This window comes from Anguilla rostrata, chromosome 11 (genome assembly GCF_018555375.3).
Source record: "Anguilla rostrata isolate EN2019 chromosome 11, ASM1855537v3, whole genome shotgun sequence".
Taxonomy (NCBI): domain Eukaryota; kingdom Metazoa; phylum Chordata; class Actinopteri; order Anguilliformes; family Anguillidae; genus Anguilla; species Anguilla rostrata.
This window is the reverse complement of record NC_057943.1, coordinates 35,543,383-35,556,702: the sequence shown is the minus strand read 5'-3', so window position 1 is coordinate 35,556,702 and position 13,320 is coordinate 35,543,383. Positions and strand designations below refer to the sequence as shown.

The following is a 13,320-nucleotide window of genomic DNA, read 5'->3' as shown; positions in this document are numbered from 1 at the left end:
TCACATGCCTTACAGATCACCCTTTGAAGCCTCAAATGTCTTTTTAGTTATTATTATTATTATTATTATTATTATTATAACAACAACAATTATTATTATTATTATTCAATATAAAAAATATTGATGGATTGTATCCAGAACAACATATTCTGGAAACCAGCATCCAAATGTAAATTTCAAAACAATGCCTTGATATTGTGTTTACCCCTAGAAAAATACTGTAGCCAGGGTCTGACAAGCAGTGAATCTGCAACCACCATTTCTTTCGTTGAAATGGTAACCTAGTAATTTCCTTCCATAATATGAAGATACCTGGCATGCAACAATATAACGGTTATCTATGTGGCTGACATGATAACTCGCTGGCAATCTAGGCGTCTATTTTATGACCAAGCCATCGATCTACTTGCTGATTACTATAGCATTCATTCTCCCTTTGCTTATTTACTAGTGTTCAACACTTGACCAGTCATATTTAAGCACGCATTCAGAGCAATCAAAATGCATTTCATGTAACAGTTTGCATGTCAATATCTTCAGAACAGAGTGAAGTAAAGAAATTGAATGATTTTAGCTATGTAACTAAAAATACATCAACTTGCTCCACGATTTCGCGAGCTAACAGGCTAGGACTGGGAACAGGCGTGTAAAGGGATTGTTACCAGGAGCGCAGGTGCATAATACCCGACCGTGATTTATCAGTACACAGTTTCAAATCATACCCCTTAAATGCGGCTACAACGTCAGTTTGTATGTAGGGGAAAACAGCAGCATATGTCCAGAACATTAGTTAGCTGCAGTACAGTTTGTACCTGCTGGAACAGAAGCTTCAATCGCTACTCACATGTTAAGCTAACATTGCAGAGCGAACCGAGGCTGGCCAACGAAACCCAGCGAACCGCTGGCTGCGCCTGCTGCGGGGGCGAAGCGCCGACTCTAATTCGCGTTTGTTTTAACGCTTGTTAAACATAGAAAAACGAAAGGGGGAAATATTAACATATAGGCTTTTCTGTGACCGCCCCCTTCCACTGCAGCATAGGCCTTGGCTTGACGTCTCCCGTTCAGCGGGGTCGGGGTTCAATGTCTGACAACGACGGTTTAGGGACCGACAAGAAGGTACACGCGCTGGAGGACCGCGCGGATGAGTTACCGGGGAAACGGTAACGCAGAAACAGTGCTCAGCTACTCGAATTAACTTACGGAGTTACGGAGCAAAAATCATTAACGGGGTGGACTCGCTGTGTAGTCTATTAACGAAAATAATACATTTAGGGCATCTGAGATACACGAAATACCAGGAATGGGATCCCTGTGTTTTGCCTTGTTCCTCAAAGTAAATGGGGAGGCAGCTGCATTTCACAGCGGATATTGATGAATTAAAAGATTTTGTCATGACATGTAGGCAAAGTGTCCTTTACAAGAGCAAAGTTGTCTGTTTCTGAAAGTTGCGAGTAGGCTACTGCAACTGAATAAATATACAGATGGGTGACAAATGACAGGAAAAACCAACATAAAGTGTCTTAGTACACTACGTTACAGGCGACTTACACCAGAGCGACTTACACAACTTTTTATTGCATTGTATATGTAATGCTGTTCCATCCCGCCAGTAGAGTTCCAGAGATTTGTAGAATCCCTCCCAAGGTGCTTTGAAGCTGTTCTGGCAGCTCATGGTCGCCCAACACCTTACTTAGACATTTTATGTTGCTTTTTCTTTTGATTTGTTACCCATCTGTATATATATGGTGTGTGTGCCCTGCGATAGACTGCTGATCTGTCCAGGGTGTATTCCTGCCTCTCGCTCAATGCATGCTGGGATAGGCTCCAGCACCCCCCGCAACCCTGCCCAGGATAAATGAGTATAGGTAATGGATGGATGGATGACCATTTTTACTCTCTGATGTCTAACAATACAACCTGTGAGCTTTTGATTGGAAGGGCACTGTTACTGCCCTGCTGGCAAATAAAACAGGTGGGTTGGCTGGCTGTTAAATAATAAAAACATGTAGGACTCTGGTCTTCTGGCTTTGCTCATTTGCAGCCTGTGTGTATTGTGCTTTTTATGATTTTCCCAGATGACATGGAGCTTTATTTCAGATTTCACTGTTAATACAGTCAGATATTCTTGGCTATAATATGTACCAGTACATTTTACTGTGCTGTTTAACATCACTGTGGCCAACACTTCAAACAAAGACAACCCATACCCATTAAACAAACCCATTAAACCTTTCAAATATTTTACATAAATGTGCTTCTGTATGTCAAATATGCATTGAATATGCATTAATTTGTTTATTTACTGCTATTGATATTAATACCTGTAAAATGTAATAATCATCATGTACAGAATGAAACTGGTAGTAATCACAGCATAAAGAGCAGTGCTAACAGAACAGATCAGCTTTATTAATTGAACAGACGTGCATGTTATGGCAGTTTGTTCAGTAAACATGCTAGGTACACTGGGGCTGTTGTCCCTGCTCTGACTAAACTAACAATTTTAGGGTCTGCAGTGTAAAAGCAAGTACATCCCAGTGTAGAATAGAAGTGGACAACCTAATATTTACACTGGAGGTTCTGAAGCTTCCACAGAGCACAACCCACAATCTGAGTCCATGACCCACCTCTTATTAAGCCAAACATGTCTCAAGGAACAATAAAATGCATCAAATTACTAGTAGGTCTAAAATTTCACAAAAAATCTACTCAGCAACAAAAAGACAAATTTACTTTAATTTCTAAATAAAAGTTATTCTAAACTAATTTCACTCACGTGCACATTTGTAAAACTCCACGGTGGAAGCCTTTGCCAGTGTAATTATGAATGCTAATGATTCTGTTCATTTATGTGTACACAAATGAATCTTTGTAATCTGTTCTATTTTAATACTAAATGTTGTAATATGGAATGTTGTGTGTATATTTGTTTGTACAAGGCAGTCTTTGTTTTGATTGGTGTAAAATAGCTTTTCTCATATATCATAACCTCCTTCCACCCTTCTAACAATGAATAGTTTGGAAAATGCTGACCAACAGGACATATTAGGAAGGAGGAATGCTGTCATAAGCTCTATGTGCATGAGAGGGGAAGAGTGTGCAAAAGGAATTTAGCAGAAAAATCACTATAAACACAAACAGGAGCACACACAAGCATGCACACACATACATACACAGGATGGGAGACCACCTGGGAATACCAGGTGCTGTAAGCATACACAGAGAGTAGTCAAAGTGTGGAACAGCCTTCCAGGTCAAGAAGGGAGAGGAGTAGGAACAGCAGAGAGGAAGAAGGGAGAGGAGGAGGTACAGCTAGTAACAGCAGAGTGGAAGAAGCTACAGCATAGTGGCAGAACACATCTGGTCCCCCTTTCAAAGATTTTCTTTCCATCTTTCTTTCTTCTTCAGAAGTTGGCGCTTTTCCGTCGCTGTTCATTTATCCAGTCCCCTGGATTCACATCCATCTGGAGCATCTTCATCACCCACTTATCCCTTCTGGCCCCATCGATGAATTCATCCAAAGAGAGCTCACCTGAGGAATGAGAGGGAGAGGTCACCCGCGTGCTCTCCTGTCTGTAAGAGTCTGTCAATAAAACACTAAAAAGAACCATGAAAATTGTGACCCCGTTCCTATTTTAAACGTAATCTAGTTGTTGAAATAAAATTAAGTTGAAACAGACATTTGTGCAGATTGTAAAAATTTTAGTTGATCTTGCAATATGCTACAAAAATTGTGGGCTTAAATATTTTGGCATAATATTGTATGTGTCTACCATATTCAGCAACACTCAAATAATGCATCCTCTCTGAGTGTTTTCTCCTCCCCAATTTGGCCAATATTTTCCAGTATTTTATTGGGCTACGCATGGCAAATTGTGGTGGCCCACTCACTCATGGATGACCTGAATTGTCGTCACTCACTCACTCACGGACAACCTTTCAGCGACGTTTTGTGGGACGCATGCGCAGGTGGCGCGTCGTTTAGTAGGATGCATGCACAGGTGGTGGCAGGTAAAATGTGTCTGCGGAAGTGAGTTGCATCATGGGTCTGGACGGTTTCGTGCTGGTTTGGATTCAGATCTCTTTGATGCAATTCGCTCGGACCTCAGCACCAAGTTTGTCAATTAGACTCACACACACGCGCACACACACACACACACCTGCAGAGACAGCGAGTGAGAGTTTCGCTTAACACTAGATAGGCCAGAGCGACACCGTCAGGCTTGAAAATATGAAACTATTCACTAACGTGGTAAATGCTATATCCTCCGCCTTCCACGACTTTCCTAAATATTTGGGTTTAAAATAACTGTGTTTTTAAAATAAATAAAAAATCAACCCAAAAGCATTTAGGGTGGGGATGAATAATTGTGGATGTGGTAGTAAGAGAAATGGCTGAGAATTCCACAGAGATAACGCCACTGACATATTTTCAGGATTTCACTGAAGCTCAGACTTGACCCTAAGAGGAGAGCAACAGTGCGTAGGTTGTTTAAAAGGGCACTCCAAGGAGAAGGGAGGGAGAAATGTGCTGAATTTGAATATTGCACTTTGTATTTCTTTAACTACTTTTTCCAGTTTGTGTTTTTTTATGCACATTTTTGTGATTTTCTCAGTGTTCCTGTAATATGCCTCAATACACTTTCCTTAGCCTATATAACAAAACTGCCATAATTTAGAAATAAAAATGTTGAAATTGATTCAGTTGCGACCTTTTTTCCAAGAAAATAGTTTTACAATAACTATGTTTTGCTTTGTTGTTTGCCTAATTTACCGTACCAAGCATCTGCTAAATATATTATTATGAGAAAACAGTTTTGAAAGGCATGCTTTCAAATGTAGTTTGCATGAGTATAAATTACAGTATATGAAAATGACAGCTACTCTGATTGGTTTAAAGTGACTGTAAAGTGGCTTAAAAGAATTGAAATAACAATAAAATATCACAGAGGGATGTATCCACTAAACGTCCATGAAATATCTATCCAAAGTAATGCCAGTAACTGTAGTAACACATGTTTAAAATCAGCCATAAAATCTGTATTGAAAAAAACCTCAGGATTGTATGGGCGTGGTTCAGAGTACCACCACGATTCTCCCTCAACTCCTCCCAACGGTCCCACCCACAAGTAAACAAACTCACATGGCTAAACAAACACACATCAGACATACTCAAATGGTATCCCCAATGTTGAACAGCACCAAATGCAATTTGTCAAATTTACATGAAGATCTCACAATTCTGTGACATTACGGATTATGTGTAAATTCCACCTCTTAACCCAGATTCTGTGATTCTGTCTGCAATTTCTGCAAAACGGGAAATATGAGCTCCTTCATATGGCCTACCATAGCCTACCTCATAAAGGAAAACAATTACCAATAGTCTACACCCACCTTCTCAATATTAGAGAATATTTTACAGCGCAAGCTTTTTAAACCTTCAAGGTGAATTCTCACTCGTCTCTACCACGGAGCTCCTCCACCCTAGCTCCCCAGTGGTGGAACGAACTCCCTGTCCCTCTATGAACCACTCCCAAATTGCCCATCTTCTGCCATGGTCTGAAGACACATCTCTTCAGACTATACCTGAAATAACTATAACTATCACCGCCCACTCTCTTTCTCTCACTATTCCCCTCTTTCATGCTACATGTACTTCCTGCGCCACTCAAGTTACATGTACCTCCATCGAGCACTTATCGTGCCTTGTATCATTATCTTGATGCTGTAGCTTGTAAAGCCTCCTAGTTTGACTTAGCGAAGGTCAGAGCAATGTTCACTGTGTGAACTATGTTCATAGTGTGTTCATAGCTATGAATAATTATACAAAATGAGTATTGTACCTTATCGGACCTGTGTTTTCTAGTTGTTCCAAATTGACCTTTGGTATTCACTCATTGTAGGTCGCTTTGGATAAAAGCATCTGCCAAATAAATGTAATGTAATGTAATAAATGTTCTGCACTTTTCATAGACAGCTGGCTTCCTCTTGTGGTTGACATTAGTATATAGCCTATTTTAGTCTATAGCCTAAGGTTATGAAAGACACTTCATAAGAACATTATCTAGTTTCATTATTGCAAAGTTTATTAAAAGACATTTTGTGATGAGACTGTTAAATAGTTTCATTTTTAAGATAAGACAATTGATGTTAATGTCTCAGCTTTTCCTTCTTCATTAGCCTTGAGAGATATATGTAACTAGTATGATTAATAAGTTGATTAAGTTTAGCAAAATAATTACCCGTTGTTTAATGTGTATTAATGTAGAGAAATTAGAAGATGCACCATTCTTACAATCTCTCGACCACTGTTAATCTTTATGAATGCTAGTAATAATACACTAATTCCGATATATTGTTGTAAGCGTAGATACACAGGGAAAAAAACAAATAAACAATGCAAGCTTGTAACAAACTTTATTTATGTTATTTCTGTGCAGTATTACAAGAAATGGAAATCATGCCAGTAAAGGACCTGTACTTCATTTTATGAGCCTTGAACTTGTTGTTCACTATCTGCTCATTCATACGAATGAACCTGTGAGGAGAGCAGAATCTGTATTGAACGCTGACAAGGATTTTCTATGGAGTGCTCAGACTCCATTAGGCTGTTTTAGCATGATAGAATACTTTTATTTGCCTCAAACTATGGGAGGAGATATGCAATTAGATTAGACATTTATTGGCCAGGTCCTTCATGACATCATTAAGGACTTGGGCCCAACAGCTCATAGCCCGGTAATACATTAAACTCCACCCGTTCAATTTGCACATAGGACCTTATGGAAATGTTTAGACTGATATAATTCGATATTGCAATGAAATTGATTTCCCATACTGTCGCTGATGCTTAATACATACCATAATAACCCCATACAATGATATTCTCATGTTGACCCAAATATTTCAATTATGTAAACACTATGTTACAATAACCAAAACCCAGATAAGTCTGTTTCCTGGTAATAATAATAATAATAATAATAATAATAATAATAATAATAATAAATATGTTTCCTGGTAACGTGGGATATTTCTCTATGAAGCTGAACATGGAGCACACACCTTATAGGAAACATCCCTCTGACATGGAAATATACATATTCTATGTTCTGTTTTTCACATAATCTTGGATCATAATTCACCTGTTAGCTTGCGATCCTGCAAAACAAATGAGCTTATGTCTTGGAGAAAATTTGTTCAGAAAGTTATAGCTTATTTATTTTTATTTTTATTCAATTTTTATCAATTTTATTTATTTTATTGCCTCTTTTACTTTTGTTGTATTTCTTTGAATACTTTTTAATGCCTTTCATGCTCTTTTTATGTTCTTTTAATTCATTGTGAAGCACTTTGTGTTGCAGTAAGGTGTACGAAATGTGTGATTGATTGATGAATGATTGATTGATTGATTGATGTGCATGCAGGATGTGCTCACCATCTCCGTTCTCGTCCACCAGTTCGAATATTCGGTCCACCACCTGATCTGGGGTCATCAGGTTACACTCCTCATCCAGCTCTCCGTGACAGGCCTTCTTCATGCGGTATATGGCCTGCGTAACACACACATCATCAACACAACTCAGACCAGCCAATCACAGAGCATCCACTGTGAGGTACCACAGACACTATCAATACAACTAAGACCATCCAATCACAGAGCATCCACTGTGAGGTACCACAGACACTATTAATACAGCTCAGACCAGCCAATCACAGAGCATCCACTGTCAGGTACCACAGACACCATCAACACAACTCAGACCAGCCAATCACAGAGCATCCACTGTGAGGTACCACAGACACTATCAACACAACTCAGACCAGCCAATCACAGAGCATCCACTGTGAGGTACCACAGACACTATCAACACAACTAAGACCAGCCAATCACAGAGCATCCACTGTGAGGTACCACAGACACCATCAACACAACTAAGACCAGCCAATCACAGAGCATCCACTGTCAGGTACCACAGACACTATCAACACAACTCAGACCAGCCAATCACAGAGCATCCACTGTCAGGTACCACAGACACTATCAACACAGCTCAGGCCAGCCAATCACAGAGCATCCACTGTCAGGTACCACAGACACTATCAACACAGCTCAGGCCAGCCAATCACAGAGCATCCACTGTCAGGTACCACAGACACTATCAACACAGCTCAGGCCAGCCAATCACAGAGCATCCACTGTCAGGTACCACAGACACTATTAATACAACTAAGACCAGCCAATCACAGAGCATCCACTGTGAGGTACCACAGACACTATCAACGCAACTCAGACCAGCCAATCACAGAGCATCCACTGTGAGGTACCACAGACACCATCAACACAAAGACCAGCCAATCACAGAGCATCCACTGTGAGGTACCACAGACACTATCAACACGACTCAGACCAGCCAATCACAGAACATCCACTGTCAGGTACCACAGACACTATCAATACAGTCCAGACCATTTAACCACAGTAAATTGACTATGAGTTCAGTTATAGTCTGTGGTAGCTGAGAACTGAGAACTGTTCTGAGATATTCACAGAGCTTAATGTGCTCCAGGCATTTGGATGACTGCAGTAAGCTTAGTGATTGCTTTCAGTCAGTTAAAAAGGAAGTGGAGTGGAGCTGCTGAGTGGCTCATCCTGTTAGGACAAAGTTACAGTGTGTGTGTGCGGGGACTGTGTATCTAGAATTACACCCACAGCGTAACACATGACTGGCCATAGAGTCCCCCAGGGAAATGGGGCTTTCGTCAGCCAGGATTACCATGTGTCATTGCTCACCAGCACCCCCCTAAATATGATCAATGTCAGTATTGTGCATTGATATTTGCCATTTACTATTGCCAGAAACGGTAGCTCCTTAGCTGCAAAAGTAATCTGGATGGTGACCTACAGTAGATACATGGCCTCACCCCTGCTGATCTGAATATTAATACGTACTTTTTTTGCTTGCGTTTTCTATTTTACCAGCAGGATTCTGGGTTTACCAGTTCAGACTTCTATCTGCACAATCACTCTGTGTGCTCAGATCACTCCCTCGTGACCTGTCCGTCACCATGTAGCTTGCTAGACTACAGGTCTTTTCATGACACAAACACGTATGGTGACCTTGACATCAGTGCCGTGCTGTATTATTGTCACAGGCTTGAAGGAGAACTTATGTAACATACTGTATTTCCATTTTATTTTTATTTTGTTGACCCTTCCGCTGTTGGAAGGCAGGGGAACCGTATCACTGGTTCAGCCTTTAACTGTGGGTGTAGGCTACCTGCCCTGCAGGTGTGAATGGGGTTACTTAAGCAGGTTTTCGGCTATGTTACACATTTACAGATACGTTTTCATCTGAACTGATTTTTAGCATAAAATCCCCCTTTGAAGTTGAGTTCTGAAGGCAGATTTTAGCGTGAAATCCCCCCTTTAAAGTTGAGTCCTGAATGTCTTACCTCCACTATTTCCAGCAGCTCTGTTTTATCGATGCAACCGCTGCCGTCTTTGTCGTACATTTTAAACGTCCATTTCAGCTTGTGCTCCAGTTTGCCTCTCAGCACCAGGTTCAGTGCCGCCACGTACTCCAGGAAATCTATCGTATTGTCCTGGGTTTGGGGGAACACATGCTAAAATATTCACAATCTACAACCAAAGCATGCATTACAGTTTCTAAACCCAGAATTTTCTTGGTGTATCAGAGTAAATGATTCAGTTATTGATGAAAAATAATGTGTGCTGGTATAATATAATGGGTATGATGAGACCAAACAAAAAAACAATATAGTTTTCAGTAAAGTTATACTCTATGGAAATATAATGTTCACAAATATATGCACATGTACATGCCAATGCATAGAGCTCGAAATTAAATAAAATACAATGCATAACTTGATGTACAATAAAACTCTTGATAAATATAATCATATGGAATTGTTCGGTTGTATTGTATAAATATTTTTAATTGATTTGAAATCAAGGGTGCAGTTTAATTAAATATGAAATATCTTTTACAGTCATGTTAATATTTTGGTATGGTGAATAATATATTCATCCCATGTGGCGCATGGTTTCTGTAACTCTAGTTGGCTTCTAGATCCGTCATGCAGGCTTACCCCATTCTTGTCGAAGGCGCGAAACATGTTCTCAATGTAACTTGCTGCCTCCTGGTTCTCCTGCACGCCAAAGAAGCTCTTGAATTCATGCATAAAGAGCGTGCCGCTCGGGCACTCCACCACAAACTTCTTGTACCACTCCTGCAATTCCGCTACGTCGATTTCCTTGTCCGTGTCCATTTCTTCACTGAGACGCTGACCCATTTTTTTTTTTCTATTTGTATGTCAACCAAAGAGTTTCACGTTCATGTTCAAAAACAGATTGGCGTTTACTTTTCCTCTCCTTCACCAAAAGGCAGTTGTCCTTTCACGTCTCAAACATACATCCTTCTTCTCTCTACAGTGTATATTCCGCCATATTTCTGTCCGTCAAACGTCAGTACAATATTGTTTTTACTATACGGTTTCCTTATTGTTACTCTTCTGGTTCAGAGTTGTATTTCCTAAGAGCTTCGAGCCCAAGTAAATGCTGGAACTAGGGCATATTTCGTTTTTAAAGCGGGGACTTTTTTAAAAGGACAATCCCACATAAAAAGAGCCACTCTTCTGTTCTGGTCTGGGAATGCTTGAGCTCAGATGGAGCGGGACATTTCTGCAGGGGTTAGTCATGGGAGCTCATGTCAACATCAATTAGGGCAACGAACTGCAGGTAAGGAGATTTCCCGTCATAACCAGTCGCTGGGACATTGCCGTGATCCCGAAATACAGACAGATTCTTTCCTCTTTACCTTTACCTGCACGGGGGGCCAGCCAATTCCCGCCATCCACTTCCCTTTTCATTTCCTAAACATTCTCATTTTCCAAGCATCTTTCAGCACAAAAAGCTTACATTTCACCATGAGGCATCAGAGGCCATACTAAGACAGAGTAGTGGGGAGAGTGTGTGCGTGTGTGTGTGTGTGGCGGGGGGGGGGGTCGGGGGGCTAGTATACCTTTCATAAAGCCAAGGGGCCCTGTGACCAGTTTTGCATAAGCTGACTCTCTGCAGCGCCCCCCCCCCCCCCCATAATTCCTTATATCTTATAGATTTCCCAGATGATCTGCAGGATAACCTTAAAGCAGCCGATTGGGAGGTCAGCAGTGTCACTGAGCAGGCCACTGTAGGCCACAACACAAAGCACAATCAAATATATTATCTGCCAACTAAGAAAGAATTTTTTGATAGAATATTAGAATTTTGTTAGTGAGCTGTAGCCAGTGGTGTGTAAAGCAGCAGCTGGTGACACCTTGTGCTTCAGAGGAGAACTGTGGATGTCTGCACTCTCCCAAATTGACAGGGGGGTTCGCTGCATGAATGGGGCTGCATTTGCAGACAAGTGGACTTTCCAAATTGGGGTGGGAATTGGATATACTCAGCCCACCAAATTATTTTTTTTTTCAAATAATAATTTTGTTAACCAGAACAAGATTATGTAGAACTAATATCAAGGTCCCTTACTTTAAATACTTTCCTTTATTGGGAAAATCCAGTGAGTCATAAAGACAAAATATAATCCCTCCTAATCTGTAATCCTCCAGGGACTTTGTTCTATTTGTAATCAGCCTGTATTTCAATGCACAGGTTCACAGACTGGATCCATAAACTGGAGTAAAAGACACTTACCCTCCTCTACACCCGCCCACCTGGATTCTCCAATCTGGCTACCCTTTGATGTGAACCTTCAATTCAGGCACCTTCCAACCTGACGTGCAATCTGACAGTCAAAAGGGGGGTTTAGCTGCAAACTGGATCTTTAGCCAGCAAACATTCCAAAGCACAGACCATCCATTTTGCATTAAAATTTTCACACTTTCACACACAATTGCACAGAGCAGAAAGTAAATGTAGAGAACTGAAAAAAACTGATATATTCATAAAACCATTTGTACCAATTGACCATATCCTTTGTACTCTGTGAGCATGGTCTGAGCATGTGCAGAAGTACTCTGTAGCCACTGATCAAAAAATCCAGAAGACAGTGTTATGAGTGTGTCTATTAGGGATGGTGCTGAATACAAATATCATATTCGGCAGCGTGCTAATAATGTATTCTCTCCAAATGTTATTCCCTCAAATATGGCCAATATTATTCAGATTCGGCTCTTTTCTTCCCGGCTATTTGATGCTATTTGCTCAAGTCAGCACCAAGTGTCTCAATTAGACACACATACCTGCAGGGAGACATCGAGGGGGACAGTTTTCCTTAGCACTAGATAGTCCAGAGCGATGCCATGGGGATTTGGGGACTTTAACATTTCAATTACTCTGCTGAAAATACTATATTCTTCTCCTTCCACGACTTCCACGCAGGCAGCCTGTGCCATTCTCTTCATAAACCCCCTGCCAGACAATAGACAACAACAGGTGCTTTTACCCAGGTGCAAACGTGTTGCTGTCTACTCCGGTATGCCATTCAACAATTGAATGGCTGGTGCTTTGATGTGAATTTCCCAATAATGTGCTATCAAAACAAATTTCGCACATATAATCACACAAAATTCATTCATTGCAATTGTGATGAAGTTGTAAAAAGGCTTTGGGGTGGGGATGAACACTTGTGGAGGCTGTAGTTATAGAAATGATAGGCTTAGAACTCAGAGATAATGCCACCTACATATTTTCAGGTTTTGACTGTGACTGAGACTTTGTATAAACTGAATAGAGCAGCTACATGACAACTGCGTGAAATGTGACCGATCAGTGTGCGTGCGGTCCCAGAAAACCACCAAAGCTGCATGTTGTTTGTGGAATTAATAAGAGGAGAGCAATGGTGCATAGGCCGTGTAAAAGTGCACTCCCAGGAGAAGGGAGGGAGAAATGTGCTAAATGACCGAAGAAATTACTTTAAAACAATATTGCACTTTGTATTTTTTTAAACTGCTTTTCCGTTTCGTGTTTTGTCATGCATATTTTAGTGGTTTTCTAAATGTTCCTGTAATATACCTCCATACGATTTCCCTTAGCCTATATAACAAGACCTTCATCATTTAGAAATATAATCATTGAAATTGATCCAGTTGTGCCTTTTATTCTTGGTGGATGTGTAGTGGATACATCACCCTATGTTTATTTCAACTATTTTAAGCCACTTAACAATAACTTTAACAGTCTTTTTACAGCAAAAAGGTTTGTGAAAATGGCAAGATGTATTTAACAGAGCAACACGAAGTGATTTTGCATAACCCTCATGCACAGAACGGAGTGTATTGACTGTACTGTACTTC

General features: G+C 40.5%; 2 protein-coding genes across 3 annotated transcripts in view; both read right to left on the bottom strand.

Annotated features, from left to right (window-relative positions):
• frs3 (fibroblast growth factor receptor substrate 3) overlaps nucleotides 1–1,157 on the bottom strand; it is a 32,645-nt gene extending 31,488 nt beyond the window's left edge. Inside the window, exon 1 of the mRNA XM_064299626.1 lies at nucleotides 845–1,157. The gene's annotated coding sequence lies outside the window, so the exon portion shown is untranslated. The remainder of the gene's footprint in view (nucleotides 1–844) is intronic.
• A 1,231-nt stretch (nucleotides 1,158–2,388) lies between these two features.
• guca1b (guanylate cyclase activator 1B) lies at nucleotides 2,389–10,871 on the bottom strand. 2 transcript variants are annotated; one of them, XR_010324188.1, is made up of 5 exons: nucleotides 10,117–10,871; nucleotides 9,460–9,609; nucleotides 7,442–7,556; nucleotides 3,313–3,532; nucleotides 2,389–3,270 (listed from the first exon to the last, which is right to left on the bottom strand). XR_010324188.1 is itself a non-coding variant. In XM_064299625.1 (4 exons), exons 1-4 carry the CDS (start codon nucleotides 10,318–10,320, stop codon nucleotides 3,405–3,407), a joined length of 597 nt encoding a protein of 198 aa, XP_064155695.1. In that variant the 5' UTR covers nucleotides 10,321–10,871; the 3' UTR covers nucleotides 2,389–3,404. The 2 variants fall into 2 exon arrangements, 1 of the variants encoding a protein (XP_064155695.1); XM_064299625.1 differs by having other exon boundaries at nucleotides 2,389–3,532.
• Between the last annotated feature and the right edge of the window lie 2,449 nt (nucleotides 10,872–13,320).

Excerpts from the sequence above, each read along its gene's own strand:
- guca1b (XM_064299625.1), bottom strand. The coding sequence starts at position 10,320 with ATGGGTCAGCGTCTCAGTGAAGAAATGGACACGGACAAGGAAATCGAC. Across the intron at positions 9,610-10,116 it reads GCGCCTTCGACAAGAATGGG|GACAATACGATAGATTTCCT; the intron begins GTAAGCCTGCAT and ends CCCCAAACCCAG. Across the intron at positions 3,533-7,441 it reads GGTGGACGAGAACGGAGATG|GTGAGCTCTCTTTGGATGAA; the intron begins GTGAGCACATCC and ends CTCATTCCTCAG.